Genomic DNA, 17,756 nt, shown 5'->3' with positions numbered 1-17,756 from the left:
TTTTTTTCTGTTCAAAGTATACAAAATGTATATAATAAGCGAGTACACCATGAATCCATTTTCCAAACCCTGTTTTTAGCTTGTCCTGAATCACTAGGGTACACCTATAATAAGTGTTTATATTCGGACTATTTTAGATTGCTTCGGGGGTACCGCGGCGGAGTAACCCAGTACCTTTGTGATTCTTCATAGACATAAACAGAGAGAAGTAGTTCCGGCTACGATGTTCTTCCGCAAGACGCAAGCAGTTCTGTTTATTATTCGCCAGAGCGTCAAAAGTTACCGAATGCAGCTTTAAATGAGTACCCTTAATTAATAAATTATTTAAATCAATCAAGTATACAACAAGTAGATATTACCAGATGTTTATTTAGGGTTTTTTGTGTGTGCAAAAAATTACTATACTGTGACTAAAGCACTACCATAGTTTGTCATTTATTAATTGATCTATCAATTTATTTATTTAGTTTAAAATGTTAATTATTTAATTCAGTAAGGTTGCAAAAAAATTGAAGACTGCATTCAGGAAGACTCCACTGAAGACTGGAGGAATGGCTGCTGAAAATTCACCTTAGTTATCACAGAAATAAATATATTAAAATAGAAATCAGTTATTTTAAATTGTAATAACATATCACAATATTACTGTTTTTACTGTATTTTTGATCACATAAATGCAGCTTTGGTGAGCATGAGAGACTTCTTTCGAAAATAACATTAAACATTTTGCTAAGGTATGTCAAAGAATACCACAGTATTAACATGCAATAAAAACACGGTGATGAACATGTGAAGGAAACTAAACAAACAAAGAGTCTATAAAAAGCCAGATAATGGAAGAAAAAGGAGGAATGTGCTTATTGTCGTCCTTCTCTCCTCAAGTGCCCCAATTTTTCCCACAAACTGAGTTTAGCTTGTGAGGTAAATGCAGGTTTCATTTACATTTCCTTTTGTTATGGAGGAGGTCACAAAGCCAAAACTCGTAAAATTAACAGAAAAACAAAGAGATAGCGCCCACGCTGGGGTCATGTTCACTTTCCAAACCTGCTCAAGCCAGCCTTTGAAGTGCAACCCTAACTGCCAAATGAGCCTGCATATAAACACACAAAATGGGAATCTGAGACATGTGTGGGTTGTGTAAGCGTGCACTAATGTACACTGTACTAATGTACGCTGGAGAGCTAAAATATGCTGTCTAACTTGTCAGCTTTATCAAAGGTTGTAGATAGCTGCGGTCCAAACGTCCTGAACTGACACCGGTTTTGAGTTCCCTTGTATCCTATGCTCAATATCTGCACACATCAACATAAACAGGATTTTCAAAGCCATGATAATAAACACAACAGTTCACTCTCTCTAAAGCGAGTGGCAGCATGTGGGTGTATTCTTATTGTTTAAAAGCATGCTTGAGTAAAACAACTCCTATGAAAGCTAGCATACAGAGACCTCTGATACAGACAATGTGGCAATAAAAGCATGCATGGATTAGCTTCTTCCCACAGCATTCCTCCCTTTTCAGCATCATCTTCTGTCTCTGCCTCTTGTTCTCCCCATCCATTCATAGAAGGAGTGAAAGAAAAAGAGCGGTTTTAAGCTGTAGACTGCCGTCATGTTGCAGGATTTGTCTGGGAGGACACTAGAGCTCATTGTTCCCACAGGACCTCATAATGCTTGTGTCATTTGCACCCTCTCTCTTACATCAAGACCTCTCAACGGATATCCGCCCACAGATCCTTGATTATTTTAAGCGCTATTACCCAAGAAACCCCTTTGTGTGGAGTTCAAGGAGACAATTCTGGAACTAGAAGGAAACTACTAGAATTATTCACTTGGATTCAAGACTTTCTACTGCAGTGAATTTAGATTTCTTACAGTAAGGCTTAAAAGGGTCATATAATCATTAATTTATATCAAAGTTACATCATTACACCACAGGTGTAAGGTGGCAGCAAGTGACCATCATTATGAGTGAATCAATGAATAGTCTGTCCGACCACATTAATGCTTTAAAAACACTGAATCATTTAAGAATGAAATACTTTATCATTACAAGAGCAGATTATCAATTAAATAAAGGTTTATTTTAATGCAGTTCCTTCCATAATATCGTGTTATGACTTTAAAAACACTTTGACCATAATGCATGATTTGTCAGCTTTTCAGCATTTTGACGCACATCACTTAATTAGCTCCATATAAATGTCTTTTCAGATGCAGTAAACTTGCTCGGAAGCTCACCTGGTAAAGCACTGCACAGTTGAGCTACGAGTCCAGTGAAACACAGGCCATGATTAAAAAAAAAAAAAAATTCATAGACTCATGTTCATAGACTCATGTTTGGGCTTTTTGGTTTTTCATAAAGTGCCTTTTCAAACTAGTGGAACATCCAAAAGACACTCTTAAGTATTTATTTTATAACGCTTTATTGTTTTTTGTCAATAGATTTAAATTACAATACATATTTTTAAAAGCCGTTTTTTAAAAATGAGTTTTTTCTCCAACACTGAGTCATAAATCTTCACTTCAGTAGCACTTACACATACCACACTTTACATTTTTATTCCTGTCTATGTTTTGAAGGTTTTTACAGAAGGATTTGTTCATATATATTTTCCTTGATTATATACAACATTTTATTTCCCCCAAAATTTTGAAAATATATTGTTTCCTGGCTGTTCAAAGTATTTTCTGAATTGATTTGATTAAGTAAATGTTAAACTTTTGAAATTCAGAAAAAAAAGAACCACATATTGATGAATCAATACATGAAAATTATGTATCTGTGTCCTGTTATTTATCCTTTGGTACGCATTTCAGAAAAAAAAAATGGTCAGGATTCAGGTGTATTTGCAAATAGTGATTAATCATGATTAATCCACTGAAAATTCTGATTAATTTGATTAAAAATTTTAATAATTTGACAGCCCTAGTAAAAACATTTGATTCTAATATGTCAAAAAAATAAAAATAATAATATTGAAACTGTTCAGATTTTTGTACTAGACATTTATGCAAATTCGCACATATTTCATTAAATAATGCCTCATTTGCATATTTAAACATAACATTTTTGAAAACTTGTAATACAAAAAAATCTTTTGCAATAATCAATTTAATCAATCAACTGGGCAAGTAAGGTGATAACTATTAGTTATTTTTTTTTACCCTATTTTACCCTATTTACCTGCAGTGTTTCCAAACTGTTGTGATACGTACAAAAACCATAATAACACATCATAAAACATTGCCTGATCCATGTTCATCTGTTTTTGATAAAAGTGAACTCATTGGAGATTTCACTTATACCGTGTCACGAAATCTGCATGAATCAACTTAATATTATTTTGCAGAAATTTTGTCACAGGTACAGTCAATTTTTCCAATGAGCCTGGGTGGACAATTAAATAATTCATTAAATTTTCTGTATTTTTACATGCTTATAGACATCATATATTCAAAAGATTAAAGACAATGTGATTTTTCATGATATGACTTCTTTAAGAGTGAAGCACAGGCTACTTCTCTAACTCTGCCCTTCTGCACAGCATTACAACACCCAGATGGTCCTTAAAACATTTAGAGCATGATTTACAACGGGGTGAAACATATGTTTAAGCTCTTAGCATAGAGAAAACAACTGAGCCGATCAATAATCAGTGCTATCAGCTATAGATTCTGCTTAAACTCTGAGATTCAATAAATGTAAAGATTATCAGCCGATGTTCTCTTGCAACAGCCAAATGTTTCTATGGAAAACTGGGTTACTAGTTCATGGTTTTATGTATAATTCAAATTAGGACAGTGTTTCTGTCAAATCAGGATTGGTTAACTTTGAGAAATGAGAAATGCTTATATTACCACAACTCTGATGGAAGTGCAGTTAAATTATAGAAACCCAAGCTGCACCGGCTGACTCTCACACAGGCTTTGGGTTTGGCCAGAACAGAGCAAAGCTGGATCAAAGTTCGGATCAACTTGCTTGTAACACCTCGAAGACCTGTGTTGTATATTATTACATGTGTACACACGAACTCGCACCTGTTTTGGATCGCCCTGCTTTTGCTCAGGTTTATTGGTATGGCAAGAATGTTAATTATATGTGGTTTAAGGCAGGCAGACATGTGTCGGGTACATTGAAGAGCATGTGTGTGCAACGTTAGACCCTCTGATACCGAGAAAGAGTGATTATAGGCCTCACCACTGCACAGTTTCTGTCTCATGTTACTTTAGGCCAAACAAGCCCAATTCAAAACACAGAAATTCTGCAGTAAGCATTTTTAAGCGTTTCCATGTCTGTGTTAACTGTATTCAACTGTCTTCAAAGAACATGTACATATAATCATTGGTTAAGTCAATCAAAGGCATATAAACAGACATATACTTCATTCCTTTCCAAGACTCCACACTTTTGTCCAAGAGAATTTGAGCTTGAGTCAAGTCTCATGAATTACAGGCAAAAGGCAACAGGCCACACCTGTCTATCTTTCTACAGCTCTTTTTTACATATAGACTTATATTCAACTTTGATATACAACTGCACTGAATATAATTTTTTATATGATTCACCATAGTATTTCACTCCAGGGTACTTAAATAAAATAAACAAAAAACATTTTTACCATAGTACATAAATCCACTGCATCAAAATTTCACCATGTAAAAAAAAACACTATAATACCATTGTTAGGTAATGTTAGTGTATGAGTATTAGGAATGTACAAAATGTTCATATTTTTTAAAACTGACACCAATCAGAACGGCTTCTTAGTAAACATTCACCAAGGATGCTTTCTTTAATTTGGAGCACAACATAAAAGAAGGTTTCAGGATGAGATTGGAGTCTGGTTTAACTTAGAGCCAATTCTCAGTGTATTCTTTAGCATCAGTTACTATTAGAAAGGTAAAGCACTTATGCTAAAACATTCTCTGAAAAGTTGTGTCCTCAAATTCATCCACTTTAAAACACAAAGCAAAAATCTAGAAAACAACTAGTTCACCATCCTGACATAACTCTTATATTAATCCCTTAATATTTTTGGCAACTGTTGTTTAAGTTAATGCAACATTTTCAAATTGTTTCTGAAAATGTTATACAGTATAATGTCAGAACAAAGGTAGAAAATGTTATAAGGATGAACCAAATGAAAAGTGCACATTAATTTTTTCCTTATTAGCGCTGCATGCAATGAACCTAAAGCCAATGTCAAACCTATATTAGAGTATTTTACTTGCTCCACTGAAGCTCCAATTAAACATGGAACAGGGAAGTTTGGAGGGGAAATACTTAATTTGATTTTATTCCATTTTAATTTTCTAACATGTCTGAAAATCTCTCCCAGCCATGTGTTTTCATTAAATCTAATTACACTGAATGTTGTGTGGGACCGATTTACTTTGTAAAAAGAAAGATGAGTGGTTACCGCACACGGCAGGTACAGGCATTGCCCAAAAAAGCCCAATAATCTCACGGCTTTTCCCTCAGCAGAGAATCAGCTCATGCATGCGTGGAGCAGAAACATCCACCATCTGTGACTGATGTTCCCTGCAAGCTGTAAAGTAAGAGACTGCCCCTAAGAGCTGTTCCGAGAGCAATTATGAGGCTACATCTACTAAGCAGATGCTTTTATTCAAAAAGCTAAAGATCAAAACAATAAATTATAAACAAAAATTTGCTTATTGCATGTTCTAAAACAAAATGTGAGTGGTACTTGCCTCTGTAAAACTCATTTAAAGGTTGTTAGGGTGTTGCTATGAGGTTGCTGCAGGGTTCTAAGCGACTGAGTGGATTTTAATGGATTTAATGCTGGGTGGTTGCTAGGGTGTTCCGGTAGATTGCTACAGAGTTACTTACAGGATAAAGTCAAAAGAGTTCAACCCGCAAACATCTATGATATTCTGGTCTATAAACATTGATACTGGCTCAGGTCCCTCTTTCTGTGTTTTCCATCCGGCCAGGTGAAAATTATAAATCGCTAATAGGGATATAATGATTCACTCAACTCATGATGCGATTCGTGATACACATGATTCAAGTAAATGATATTTAAACAAATTATAAATGAAAAGTTGTCCTTTTACTGTTTCTTAGAACAAAAAGCTGCACATTTGTTTGTGAAATTGAAATATATCAAATAACAAAACTAAATAAAACATCAGCATGAAAAAACAGCAGATGGGTTGAATGAGAACACAGGTTGAACAGCATTAATAATTTAATTTAATTTAATTTAATTTAATTTAATTTAATTTAATTTAATTTAATTTAATTTAATTTAATTTAATTTTATTTAATTTTATTTAATTTTATTTAATTTTATTTTATTTTATTTAAATACATATAAAATGTTTATTAAAACAAGAAAAATAACAATAGGAATATCTCACAAGTGAACAGGTGTTAAATTATATTTGGAAAGATGTTTCATCAAATAATAATTTAATTAATTAAAATAACTAATTTATGTCAAAAATGTTTGAGAACCCATAGCTCTAAATCACTATATAACATTATCTTTCCTTACACAACATAAATGTGGATATTCTAGCAGACAAGTCAGTACTCTTCACTTCACTTTACCATTTTTTCCTCGTCTTTCTTTTCTGTCTGATAGATGGTCTGATATCGATATCATTCCCCATATCATGTCGCTTTCTCAACATCTAAAGAAACACCATATGAAATGAGTCTTTCGCAATCTGAAACAAAACAAAAGCAGCCACACAAGACACACAATCATCAATATCTTGCTTTCTCCCACTGCAGACAGTAAAACCTGCTCCAATTCAGCTCCTCAAAGATCCTAGGAAAAAACTAAAGAGCCGAGGAACAGATGGAATAGCGAGAGAGAGAAAGAGAGACAGAAGGCGTGAGAAAGAAAGTCCAGGGCATCCCTGTTGTCCTTTCTGAGAACGGGATCAGTTTCATGGATCTATTGAGGACTCGGAGATCCAGTTACATAGCACTAAGAGTGACCTGCTCGAATTGGACCTGAGGAAGAATTCTATGAGTCCGCTGTTGAATAGCCCTCATTCATCCTTAATACACAAAAAAGTGTATTGACTACGCCAGCATTGAGATAAGATAACCAGCCATTGAACCCTGCTGATTTCAAATACAGAAAAACAGTATTAAAGAGACCAACAAGACTGACTGAAGAATTGACTTTCTCAACACTTTTAATTTTCAAACTTACTATAGTTTAACACATACTGGATAAAGTGATCCAAACATAATTTGCTCGTAAGTCATCCAAATCTCGGACTTTCTTTCTTCTGTGGAATTCTAAATCAGATAATCTGAGCCTTTAACTGTTTTTGTCAGTATAATGAAAGTCAGAGGCGTCCAAACAAAAGTGGACCTCATTCCTTTGCATTATATTGAGAGAGGGGGGAAAAAAACACTGAAACATTTTTTTTTTATATTTTCTTTTGTGTTCCGCAGAAGAAAGAATATCATACAGGTTTGGGCGAACAGATCATGACAAAATGTTTATTTCTGGGTAAACCATCCCTTTAAATCAAAAGGTTACGGATTCTTTTCAAGTCAAACGACTTTGACTAAATTAAACACGCTTGAAAGTTTCCGAGATGAATAAAATAGCTTAAATCTCATTTAATTGCAAGTTAGCTCGAACTGCAAAACGCAAAGTTATTTCATCCCCACCACAAGTATCTGACCCTCCACAATGCTCTTCCTGTTTGTTCCGTGTCACAGTTTCCCGCGAAAAGAAAAGGGAAGGTGACAATTTGCTTCTTCGCCGCAAAAGTCTTTTTGGGCTCCCGAGCAAGTGAATTCGGGGAAGGACAGTCTGACGGTTTTATTTTTTGCCCTTTTCTTCTTCCTTTAGAGCTTTTGGCCAGTGGCTGAGAACCAAAGTCAGCGTTCACATAACAGAGTTCACAGGACAGGTCACGTCCCTCTCTGTGGCAGTTCAATATCCTACTATTATGATATTGGTCATGGCTTTTGAAATCATAGCTGCACAAAACACCACATAAGTACATGTTTGCTTGCTTGTTTGAAAAGGCTCAGATTTGGTGTTCAGAGATGTGGGAATGTTAGAGGACATTCAGAGATGTGGGAATGTTAGAGGACTTCCTTCAGATAATGCGCAGTTTTCACTACAATTGGTAGCATCTCTTTAGGTGCGTTTGCCAAGCATCTGCTGACTTTACCGCCATTTAAGAAGCCCTAGTGAATAAAATCTTGTACAACCGCATTTTAAATGTTCTCGGCTCTATTACATGGCCAGACAAAGATTAAAAGCCCCTCAAACACTTTCAAAGCGCCACCTAATCTCATTCTCCCCTAGAGAGAACTGGAGCAACCCATTACAAAAACGCTGTTGCTTTCAGAAGAGCATTTGCTTGGATCAGCAGTGTAGATAACTACACTCACGGCCTCGAGCATCCAGACAGATGCGTTTGCATGCTGGTGGCTCTATTGTTTGTTTTAGCTGTTCAACTTTTTGTCCTAAGCACTGCTGCAGTGCTAGATACTGTATGAATTGTAATGTAGCTCTGAAAACCAATAGTTGTTTGGAAAACGGTCATTATCTCAAACAATTTCATTTGCTTTTTTCACATTTTCTTAAAGCGCTCGCCAGGCACACCCTATGCAAATGGCTGAAAAATATTGTTTGCTTCTTTAAAATGAATTCATCATTGAGTGCATAAGACTTTTTTCACTCTTAGTTTAAGAGTGTGAGAAAAATTCGTACTGAACATGACAAGCTCTGTTTCCAGGCATTTGCAAATGTCAGAATTAGAAATACAGAATTCCCATCAAAAATAACTACACTGTGTGATACTATATAAGTTTTGTGAAAATGAATACACAGGCACACATCCACAGACACGGGTACAACTGCCTGACAGCTTAATGTTCCACTGTCTTCCACTGCTCCTTTGAATTAGACAGGGCTGATATGACAAACCTAACCGAGGCGTCGCTCTCCCGATATCGCTTTCTTTCTTACTCCCGCTCTTCACACAGCTATCATTCCTGTCAGGTTTTATCAGCCCATTCAAAGTCGGACAGGAGTTACTCACTTTGCCACTCAGTTTTATCACACTGCAGGCACGGAGTATCCACACCCTGACAGCTGGATTCTGGACAGGTGATGAGTGATAATGTGGATTATACATAAGCCTTCCAAACTCTCCCAAGAACATGACACATCTCAAAGAAATTAATCATATCTGCAATTCGAAAACATATATCCCATGTTTCTCAATGCACTAATGTAACTTCATCAATAGTAAACGTATGCATTGAGGACCTTTATTAATCACAGATTATATCTTCTCTTATTTACTTCTCTTACTTCTCTCTGGTTTCTCCCAAGGTTTTTTTTTCTTCTTCCATTTCTGTCACCTGTGGAGATTTGGTTCCTTACCACTGTCGCCTTTGGCTTGCTTATTTGGGGTCGCTTGACTGACTGATTGCACTATTGGAAGAGAGCCAGATGACATCACTGAATCATCAATGAACTGACTTTAGCTGGAAAAAACGTATCTTTGTTAATGTCCTCTTGCATTATTGACAAACTATTTTCCTGTTTGACACTGTAAAACCGCTTTGACACAAGCAGTATTGTAAAAAGTGCTATATAAATAAAGTTGACTTGATTTAATCATAATCTGGATTATTTTTTGGATTTGTATCATGATGTAGTGATACTATATATGTAAAGTGTATAGCAATTTTGGAGAACATTTTCAAATGACATCAGCATGTTAAAAGTTTTTGAGAATTTTTACATTCATCACCTACTGATTAAACATGCTAAATCTTAAAAGAAGAAAAAGATCACCAATCAACCTAATTCAAGGACTACTGTAACCACTAGTTGATTATCTTGACCCTTCCCTACATGACAGCAGATAGATATAGCTGACCTTTTGACCTGTACAGACTCCACAGGGCGCCAATCTAAGGTCAACAGGAAGTCGTGAGTGGATGGCATGGGCTGTTACATCCTGAGCCAAAATAAATGGCCGCAGACAGAAAACAGCAGCATGGGAGGCGGCTGAGGTATTCTTTCTCTTGCCAGCTTTATACAAGCACATTCCAAATTCATGTTTATAAATATGGATATTTTTATAAACTAGGCATCTGACATATCTCAGCATGTTGGACACCATGATGGTGGTTAAGCAGATCTCAATCTCTCTCTCGCCTCTCACTGACCCTTGAGTACTTCTGAGAAAATAACAGTGTCAGATATAGCTTTAGCAAAACACAAAAATTCCTGTGCAGTGTGCAATGAAAAAAAAAAAAGGAGGTTTGAGACCTGTTTTGCCCTTTGCCCTAAATGCAAAAGATAAATGTGATTAGGGCATTATGATATTTCTAACTAATTAAATGGGCAGCAAACACATTAAGATTAGAGAAAGAATTAAATACATCCCAATCAGCAGGCTTGTGTTCACTGTCTATAGACAGCATGTTAAATTGTAGCCTAAGATAAAACACATTTTAATAGCCTTCAAAGGGAATGATTAGCAGATGCCACATTAGCTAGTAGGTGAACTGGTTTGAGCAGGTCTGAGCAGGCATCAGGTACAGAACAGAAGCTCCTAACTATCCACAGGTCAGCTAATGCTTGACCTTTGACCCATGGTGTAACATCAAACAAAAGAGAGAGGGACGCAGATGACCATCATAAATCTCCCGTATACACCCACATATCATTAGCAATCTTTTTTCTACGCAATCCAGTATACATTAAACTATAATACGTAAAAAAATTATAAGGATTGCAAGTATTGAGAATGTCTCTAATTAAATTGGATTTATTTGAAAATCGAATCAATCAATCAAATATTTCAGTGAATCAATTCAGAACGGTTCAATGACTTCACTCAACCATTCACAGAATGTCATGTGCATTTTTCATATGAAAAATGTCTTTACAGTCACTTTTGATCAATTTAATACATCCGTGCTGAATAAAAGTATTAATTTCTTTTTAAAAAACTCACTGACCTTGAATATATATGTATATATATTCAAGGTCAGTGAGTTTTTTAGGCTGAAAAATGATTGCCTGTTCCTAGTGGGCAGCAAAGCTCAGATAATAATTTGGTCTTGGTAGAACTGGATGAGAAATGTTTCAGTTCATTTAGCCTCTTTTGGCACCTAACATCCCAGCCGAACTTGGCATTCAGGTATTGTCATTAACACATGACGTGTTGTCGGCTTATTTTCTGCTTAGTTTCCCATAGAAACAGAGTCAGAAACAGGATTGACAGAAGCGACCACAGGCTGTCTCTGTCCAGAGAAGAAGCGCGGCCTGTATACTGTGTCACTTTTGGTTACAGAGGCATCTTTGTGTTCCATGTTTCTCGGTGGTTGGTTCTGGATCGGATCAGCTGGGTGGGTAATTACAGCCTGTTGTGTGTAAATGTGAGGATATGCTGGCAGGAAATGGGTGGAAGGATTTCTGGGAAATGTAGGGACCAAAGGAATGCCAGTGCCCTCTGAAACGACAGTCTCTGATGTGGGCATTTCTGTTGCTAAATTAGAATAAGCACTCTCAGCTAACCACCTCTACACCACAGATACACAGAAAGAGTGAGTGGACACATGGTCTGTGGTTAGGCATTATGAGGGACCATGTATTGATTCAAAATCACTTTCACTTTATTAATATTATAAATATGCATTTTATGTTTTTGTAACTAAATGTCTCATAAAAAATAAATAAATAAATAAATGTAAAAAAAAAAGGAAAGAAAAAAATGTCATATGCTCACCATTTAATTGCATTTATGGGATAAAAAAGTTAGAGTAAAAACAGCAATATTGTAAAATATTATTACAATTATTACAAAAAAAGTTTTCTGTTTTTTTTTTTGACATTTTTAAATGTCATTTATTCCAGTGATGGAAAAGCTAAATTTACATAAAAAAAAAAAAAATCTTTAAATTTAAATTTAGAGTGAGTGAGATATTAATGTGTGAGTGAGCTAATAAATTGCATTTATTTATTTATTATTTTATTTCAGAGTATCTTATTTTAAGCAAAGTTATAAGTTAATATATTTTTTTTTCTTAGCAAATTACTCATGCAATTTTGCTTCTTAAGTAAACATATCTTGTTTTAATCCTATTTAGACTTGACATTTATTTCAAAGTCTCAGCTGATACAACCTCTGCAGTAAAACAAAAGCTACTGCCGTAGATATTGAATGAACTACTAGCTGATGTACAAGACATACAGTTTGAAACATTTTCACACAAACACATGCGCACATTACACACATATACATTAAGGTAAACATGCCACGACAAGCACGTTTCACAGGAATAACTAGTCAAGGCTTCAAATATTTTGACAGCATTTTATGTGGATGAACAAGAACAAACAAAAGCAAGGACAAAACTTTAATCCCTAAAAAAAAAAAAGAAATCATACATTTACGGTCTTGAAATAATAGCCACGAACTCCAAAAGGTCAATGCAGCAGTATTATAAAAACAAGTACACAAAAAAAGAAAAGAAAAGGAAGTGGTTAAAGGGACAGAGAAAAAGTACAAAAGTTTTTGCTCTGCCCACATTTCCGACCACCTGGCTACTGTTTTCCTCCCAAGCCATACTTCACTGTCAGAGTGGCTTTGGGTGAAGACAAAAAACAAAGCAAACGCACTCCAAACAGCTCTGGCAAGAAAAAGAGGAGGAAGACAAGAGGAATAGACAAGATCGAGAGAGAATAAAAATGGAGGAGAGAGCTAGCCAGCAATGGCAAGGAGTGGAACAGCAGGAGAGAGATGATCCAGAACCGATAAAGAATCTGTCAAACAGACACTAAAGCAATATGGCAGCAAATCCTCCTTTAACACTTTCAGCATCGTGTGGTTTTATCATGCTTTAATTGACTGACAGTGATGTAGTCGACTGATCGTGATTTCCTGTAACAGATGACCGTTCGGATGAAATATCAGGCAGTATTTTGATGCCTTCTACAGTAGGCTACAGTAGAGTAGAGTGGTTGCGTTCTGGAGTTCCCTTTTCAGCTATGTTGCAAGAATAAATTACATTTAAGTTAGCTTATTGTCAGTAGATGAAGTGCTGATTCAGTTGATCACATGATCAAGAGCAAAACTAACTTTAAACGCTGCTGATTGTGATCACAGATCTCATTTCAGATAACTCCATATTCATTTCTCACAATTGGTCGGGACCGATTAGCCACATGGTGCTTGCTTTGTCTTTTGAAATGAGACGAAAGATGAAAGTATCACGACCGACAAGGCATGACATGGATTTAATAACTTAAGCAAAATTGCTGACACTTTGAAGTCTTCAGTTTGTGCTTCAGCCATGACCATTCCATTCATTTTAAAAATCAGCACATTTTGCTTTCATTGAAAAACACAGCAAAACAAGTATGGCCACGTCAAAGTTTAAGGGGGAGGCAGTTACCAATGCATCTGTCTTCAAATTTTCAACAGAAACGAGAATGACATCATAAACCCTTTCTAGCTCTGGGAACTACTTAATTCCAGTCAACAACATCTATCATCTAAACCCAAATCCACTTTACATGAGGCAAGCTCCTGTCTGGTCCCTGGACAATTCTCTATTCATTTAATAATTTGTTTTATCTCAGGATAAATTGGTCTTTGGCCTGGTCAAAGTGCTGGTACAAACTGCTCGTATCTCTTAGATATGTAAAGGAATAGTCCACCCAAAAATGAAAAGTGGCTGAAAATGTACTCACTCTCAGGCTATCCATGATGTAGATGAGTTGTTTCTTCATCAGAAATTTTTTGAGAAATTCAGCATTACATCAGTTGCTCGCTAATGGATCCTCTAGTGAATGGGTGCCGTCGAAATGAGAGTCACAAGTAATCCACACCACTCCAGTCTATCAATTAATGTCTTGTGAAGCGAAAAGTTGCATGTTTGTAATAAATAAATGCATCATGACATTTTTAACTTCAAACCCTTGCTTCCTTCTAAAGTACGACTCCTCTGTCCATGATATTGCTTTCTCACAGCTTTTCACTTTTAACTGATTGACTGGAGTTGCATGGATTATTGTGATGTTTTTATCAGCTGTTTGGATTCTCATTCTTGGCACCCATTCACTGCAGAAGAACCATTGGTGAGCAAGTTATATATATATATATAAGGGCTGGGCAAGGTAATGCGTTATTATTATTTTTTATTATTATGAAAGTCTGTTGCTCACTGGCTCTGAATACACATACAGACAAATCATGGGTCACAGGAGGGGATGCTCCCGATCAAATTATTTAGGCTAAGCATCAGGATTCATAAACCACTGTCCACTGTTATTTTTAACAGAAAATAATGCAACGAGCTCATAATCATTCATAAATGCGAAATAGGGAGTTTCCGTTAGCACGTAGAGATAGCAGAGAAGCGCTCTCGCTCAACACAGTGGAGTGCATTGTTTTGTTAACTTTGTGGTTTATTATTTTGAGTCATATGGGATGCGGTAACACACGGCCCTCCAACAGTATATATATATATATATATATATATATATATATATATATATATATATATATATATATATATATATCAATTATATGTATATAATTGAACCGCGCTCTTGCCCAACTCTTCCAACCGAGCCAGGGACTGCTAAACAAAGCGATCACACGAACCAGGCTTTGGGGGTTAAGATTGCCTAGTGTGACCACACCCAATTATTCTCCCGCATCCCACACACGCGAGTCTCTACCCGCACATCAAGTGTTGTCCCGCACCGCACTCTGCTCTGATGGGTGCCGTGATCATGCAGGTCTCTAATAGGAAGGTGTCTGTTATAATGTTATGATCGAGGCTCTGGACTCTGAGCAAACAGTAACTTGTTTTTCTATAACAAAGTATAAAATATTTTCTATGAAAATATTAATGTCCTAGCATTGACATATAGCTTGTTTTATATTTAATTTAATTACATTCATTTTATAAGTTAAGCTTTATAATAAATATTTTAACTGCTTCTATATAAAAAAACACCTTATTTGTTTAAAGTGTTTGCAAACCAAATGTGCGTAATACACTACTTTTGAATCCATTATTAATTTTGTGCATATTAATCGCAGACAATCATGTGATTAATCGCAATTTTAAAAAAAAAATTGTTGCCCAGCACTAATATATATATTTCTCAAAACCTGTTCCAATGAAGAACAAACTCATTTACTGTACATCTTGGATGACCTGAGGATGATTAAATGTTCAGAAAATGTAGATTTTTGGTTTTACTTCCTTTAAAAGCAAAGGAGCTGATCATTTAAATTCATGCAATACAAAGAAAAAACAACAAATTGAGGGTTTTCTGAGGACAGCAATGCATTTCTCTCTATTAATGAAAACCCACAGACACTGTGCCATCCTTCAAATGCCTCACACCTTTATTTAAGCTGTAAAGTAATTCATCCTTCACAAGCTTTAATCTGCATGTTTTATCACACATAGACATGAGCAACCGAATGCCTTTTCACTCATCAAATATCAATAACTGATTTGTAGAAAAGAAGAACTGAAGGGCCTAACAAATAAGCCGACTATTTCTTATGAGTCTCTAAAACACCTCAACAGAGCAAGTACAAAAATACATGGACCTTATAATTCATGCAATCAAATAATCATATTCACAAATTGAGTGCAAATTGTTTCTCTGACTCATTGTTGTTGAATGGTTTTCTCTATATTTTATATGGAAACGCAAGTAACATGCAATGAGCCATCAAGTCATTTCACTAAATTATGTTTTACAGCAACACATTCAAACTTCTGGCTGGATGGACATGTTACTACATGCCTTATTAATTATTACAGCACTAATTAGTATAAACTTGTCATAATTAGTCACCATGTCACAAAATGGTAAAAAAAAAAAAAACCTGTAAAGAGGAATAAGTCTCCACAAAGCCTGAGCAATTATTATGAATATGTTCTAGAAAACAGCTTTAAATACATTGCTAATGCATAGGTATACTATAGTTGGCAGTGCTTACGCATCGGCCAGATAGCCTAACCTGTCATTTGAATAAAGAAAGGCTATAATTAAAAATATATATATTAAAAGAGAGCGTAGGGGATTTGCTTCTGAGACATGAAACACAACACAAATTACAGCTTATGCTGGTAGTGAAGCGATGCAACGACCCAAAGCACCTCCATTGTAATGAACGCAAGCGGCTTGCGCATTTCAGTCAAGTCAGCTTCACTGATTACAGGGTGATTTTTCAATTACAGTTACTTTTATCTACCTGAAATCTAGCAAAACATAATACTTTTTAACCATGTTACCAAACTCATATAAACCTTCATGTTAATATTAGCACAGCGTGTTTCAGTATTTAAGATTTTGGACAAAAAGTTTGATGAACTTTTGACTTGCTAATACAAGTTAGCAAGTGATTATCTTCACACTTATTACAATAACAGAAGAAAGAGACTGATAATAGGTTGATGATAGTTTGATAACCCCTAATAATTATAATCTACATCAGATTGTCCTCATTCTATTAGACAGAAAATTTCCCTAAAATGAACTTGTTTGATGTCACAATTCCATCCACAACCCTTTTTATCTGGCAAAAAGTTTGCTTTATGTGGTGATTTCTAAACATCTAAATAAACATTTCTTTTGGGTATTGCATATAGACAATATGCAGTTCATCGTACCTAACTCCTGATGTTTGTCTGATGCTGAAGATGGATTTATGATACAATTAAAAGTCTCAAGTTCACCTCAGAGAGAGGTATATTGGAAGTGAGATTTGTGGTTTCTAAGTGCAAATAATCTGTTGGTGAGCTTTCAGCTACTGTGAAATCATATGAAAAGAACATAACTTGCCTATACAAAACAAGCCGATTAAACTGTTTGACAAAAAGACTACGGTTACCATGGTACATTTTTGTAAAGGATTTCATACCTGTCCTGACAACTGAAAATAAATTAAAGCATGCAAACACAGTAAATTATGAAGTATATTATAGTATTATAAACATAATATTAACAGTATCTATCTAACATTTCTGTTAGCAAGCCATATTTATCCAACTGTCCAAAAAGGTCATCTTCATGCATAATTACAATAAACATAATATTAAATACTCTCACCATCACACTTTATAGTAAAATCCACTTGAAGATTCTTTATTCTCGGATAAATGATACATCTAAAACATACGGATGTTTAAGACTTCAAAGAGGCTCTAATCGAAGCTAAGCTTCGTCGAGAGATCAAAGAGAGTTTGGGTAATTATTTAGCGTTAAATGCATTGTGTGATTCATAAAGCTGAGCCCGAAGCAAGACAAGGCAAGAAAAGTGACAGAACGCGCTGCACAGCTCGAGACTGGAGTCGGGACAATGCGGGCGCAACGCAATGCACTAGTGTAAGAAACATCTCATAAAAGACCTACAAGCACCAGAATGTACAAAGTTACAGTTCGTGAGAGTTGAGAACTAACCCGATTCGAGCTGGTCTGAAGCGGACGCGCTGAGGCAGGCGGCAACGAGCAAGGCTGCGATTCTCCACGAATCCATCGCTCTTCTGTAGCAGGCTGTAAGAGATCGGAACACCTTCTCTTCCTCTCTCCTCGCAGGTGAAGTGTTTCGAGTCCAGTCAGGTCAGTCGAGCTGATGCAGTGAGCAGCTGAATGTCATGAAATCTCGCTGCGCGTCCGCGTTAAGAGCGTCTGAACTTCTAGGCAAATCAGCGCTGCCCCCAGACACTCACACACAAGACAGATAGCAGA

General features: G+C 35.9%; 1 protein-coding gene across 2 annotated transcripts in view; it reads right to left on the bottom strand.

The window, feature by feature from the left end:
- The window catches only part of kremen1 (kringle containing transmembrane protein 1), a 59,792-nt gene extending 42,036 nt beyond the window's left edge, over positions 1-17,756 (bottom strand). The window contains exon 1 of one of the 2 annotated variants that reach the window (XM_026244808.1): positions 17,469-17,756. In XM_026244808.1, coding sequence (XP_026100593.1) covers positions 17,469-17,544 — 76 coding nt within the window. In that variant the 5' untranslated portion in view covers positions 17,545-17,756. The remainder of the gene's footprint in view (positions 1-17,468) is intronic. The other variant, XM_026244801.1, reaches the window with a different exon arrangement.

Source organism: Carassius auratus, chromosome 5 (assembly GCF_003368295.1).
Source record: "Carassius auratus strain Wakin chromosome 5, ASM336829v1, whole genome shotgun sequence".
NCBI lineage: Eukaryota > Metazoa > Chordata > Actinopteri > Cypriniformes > Cyprinidae > Carassius > Carassius auratus.
The sequence above is the reverse complement of the archived record's forward strand: the minus strand, read 5'-3'. Positions and strand labels throughout refer to the sequence as shown.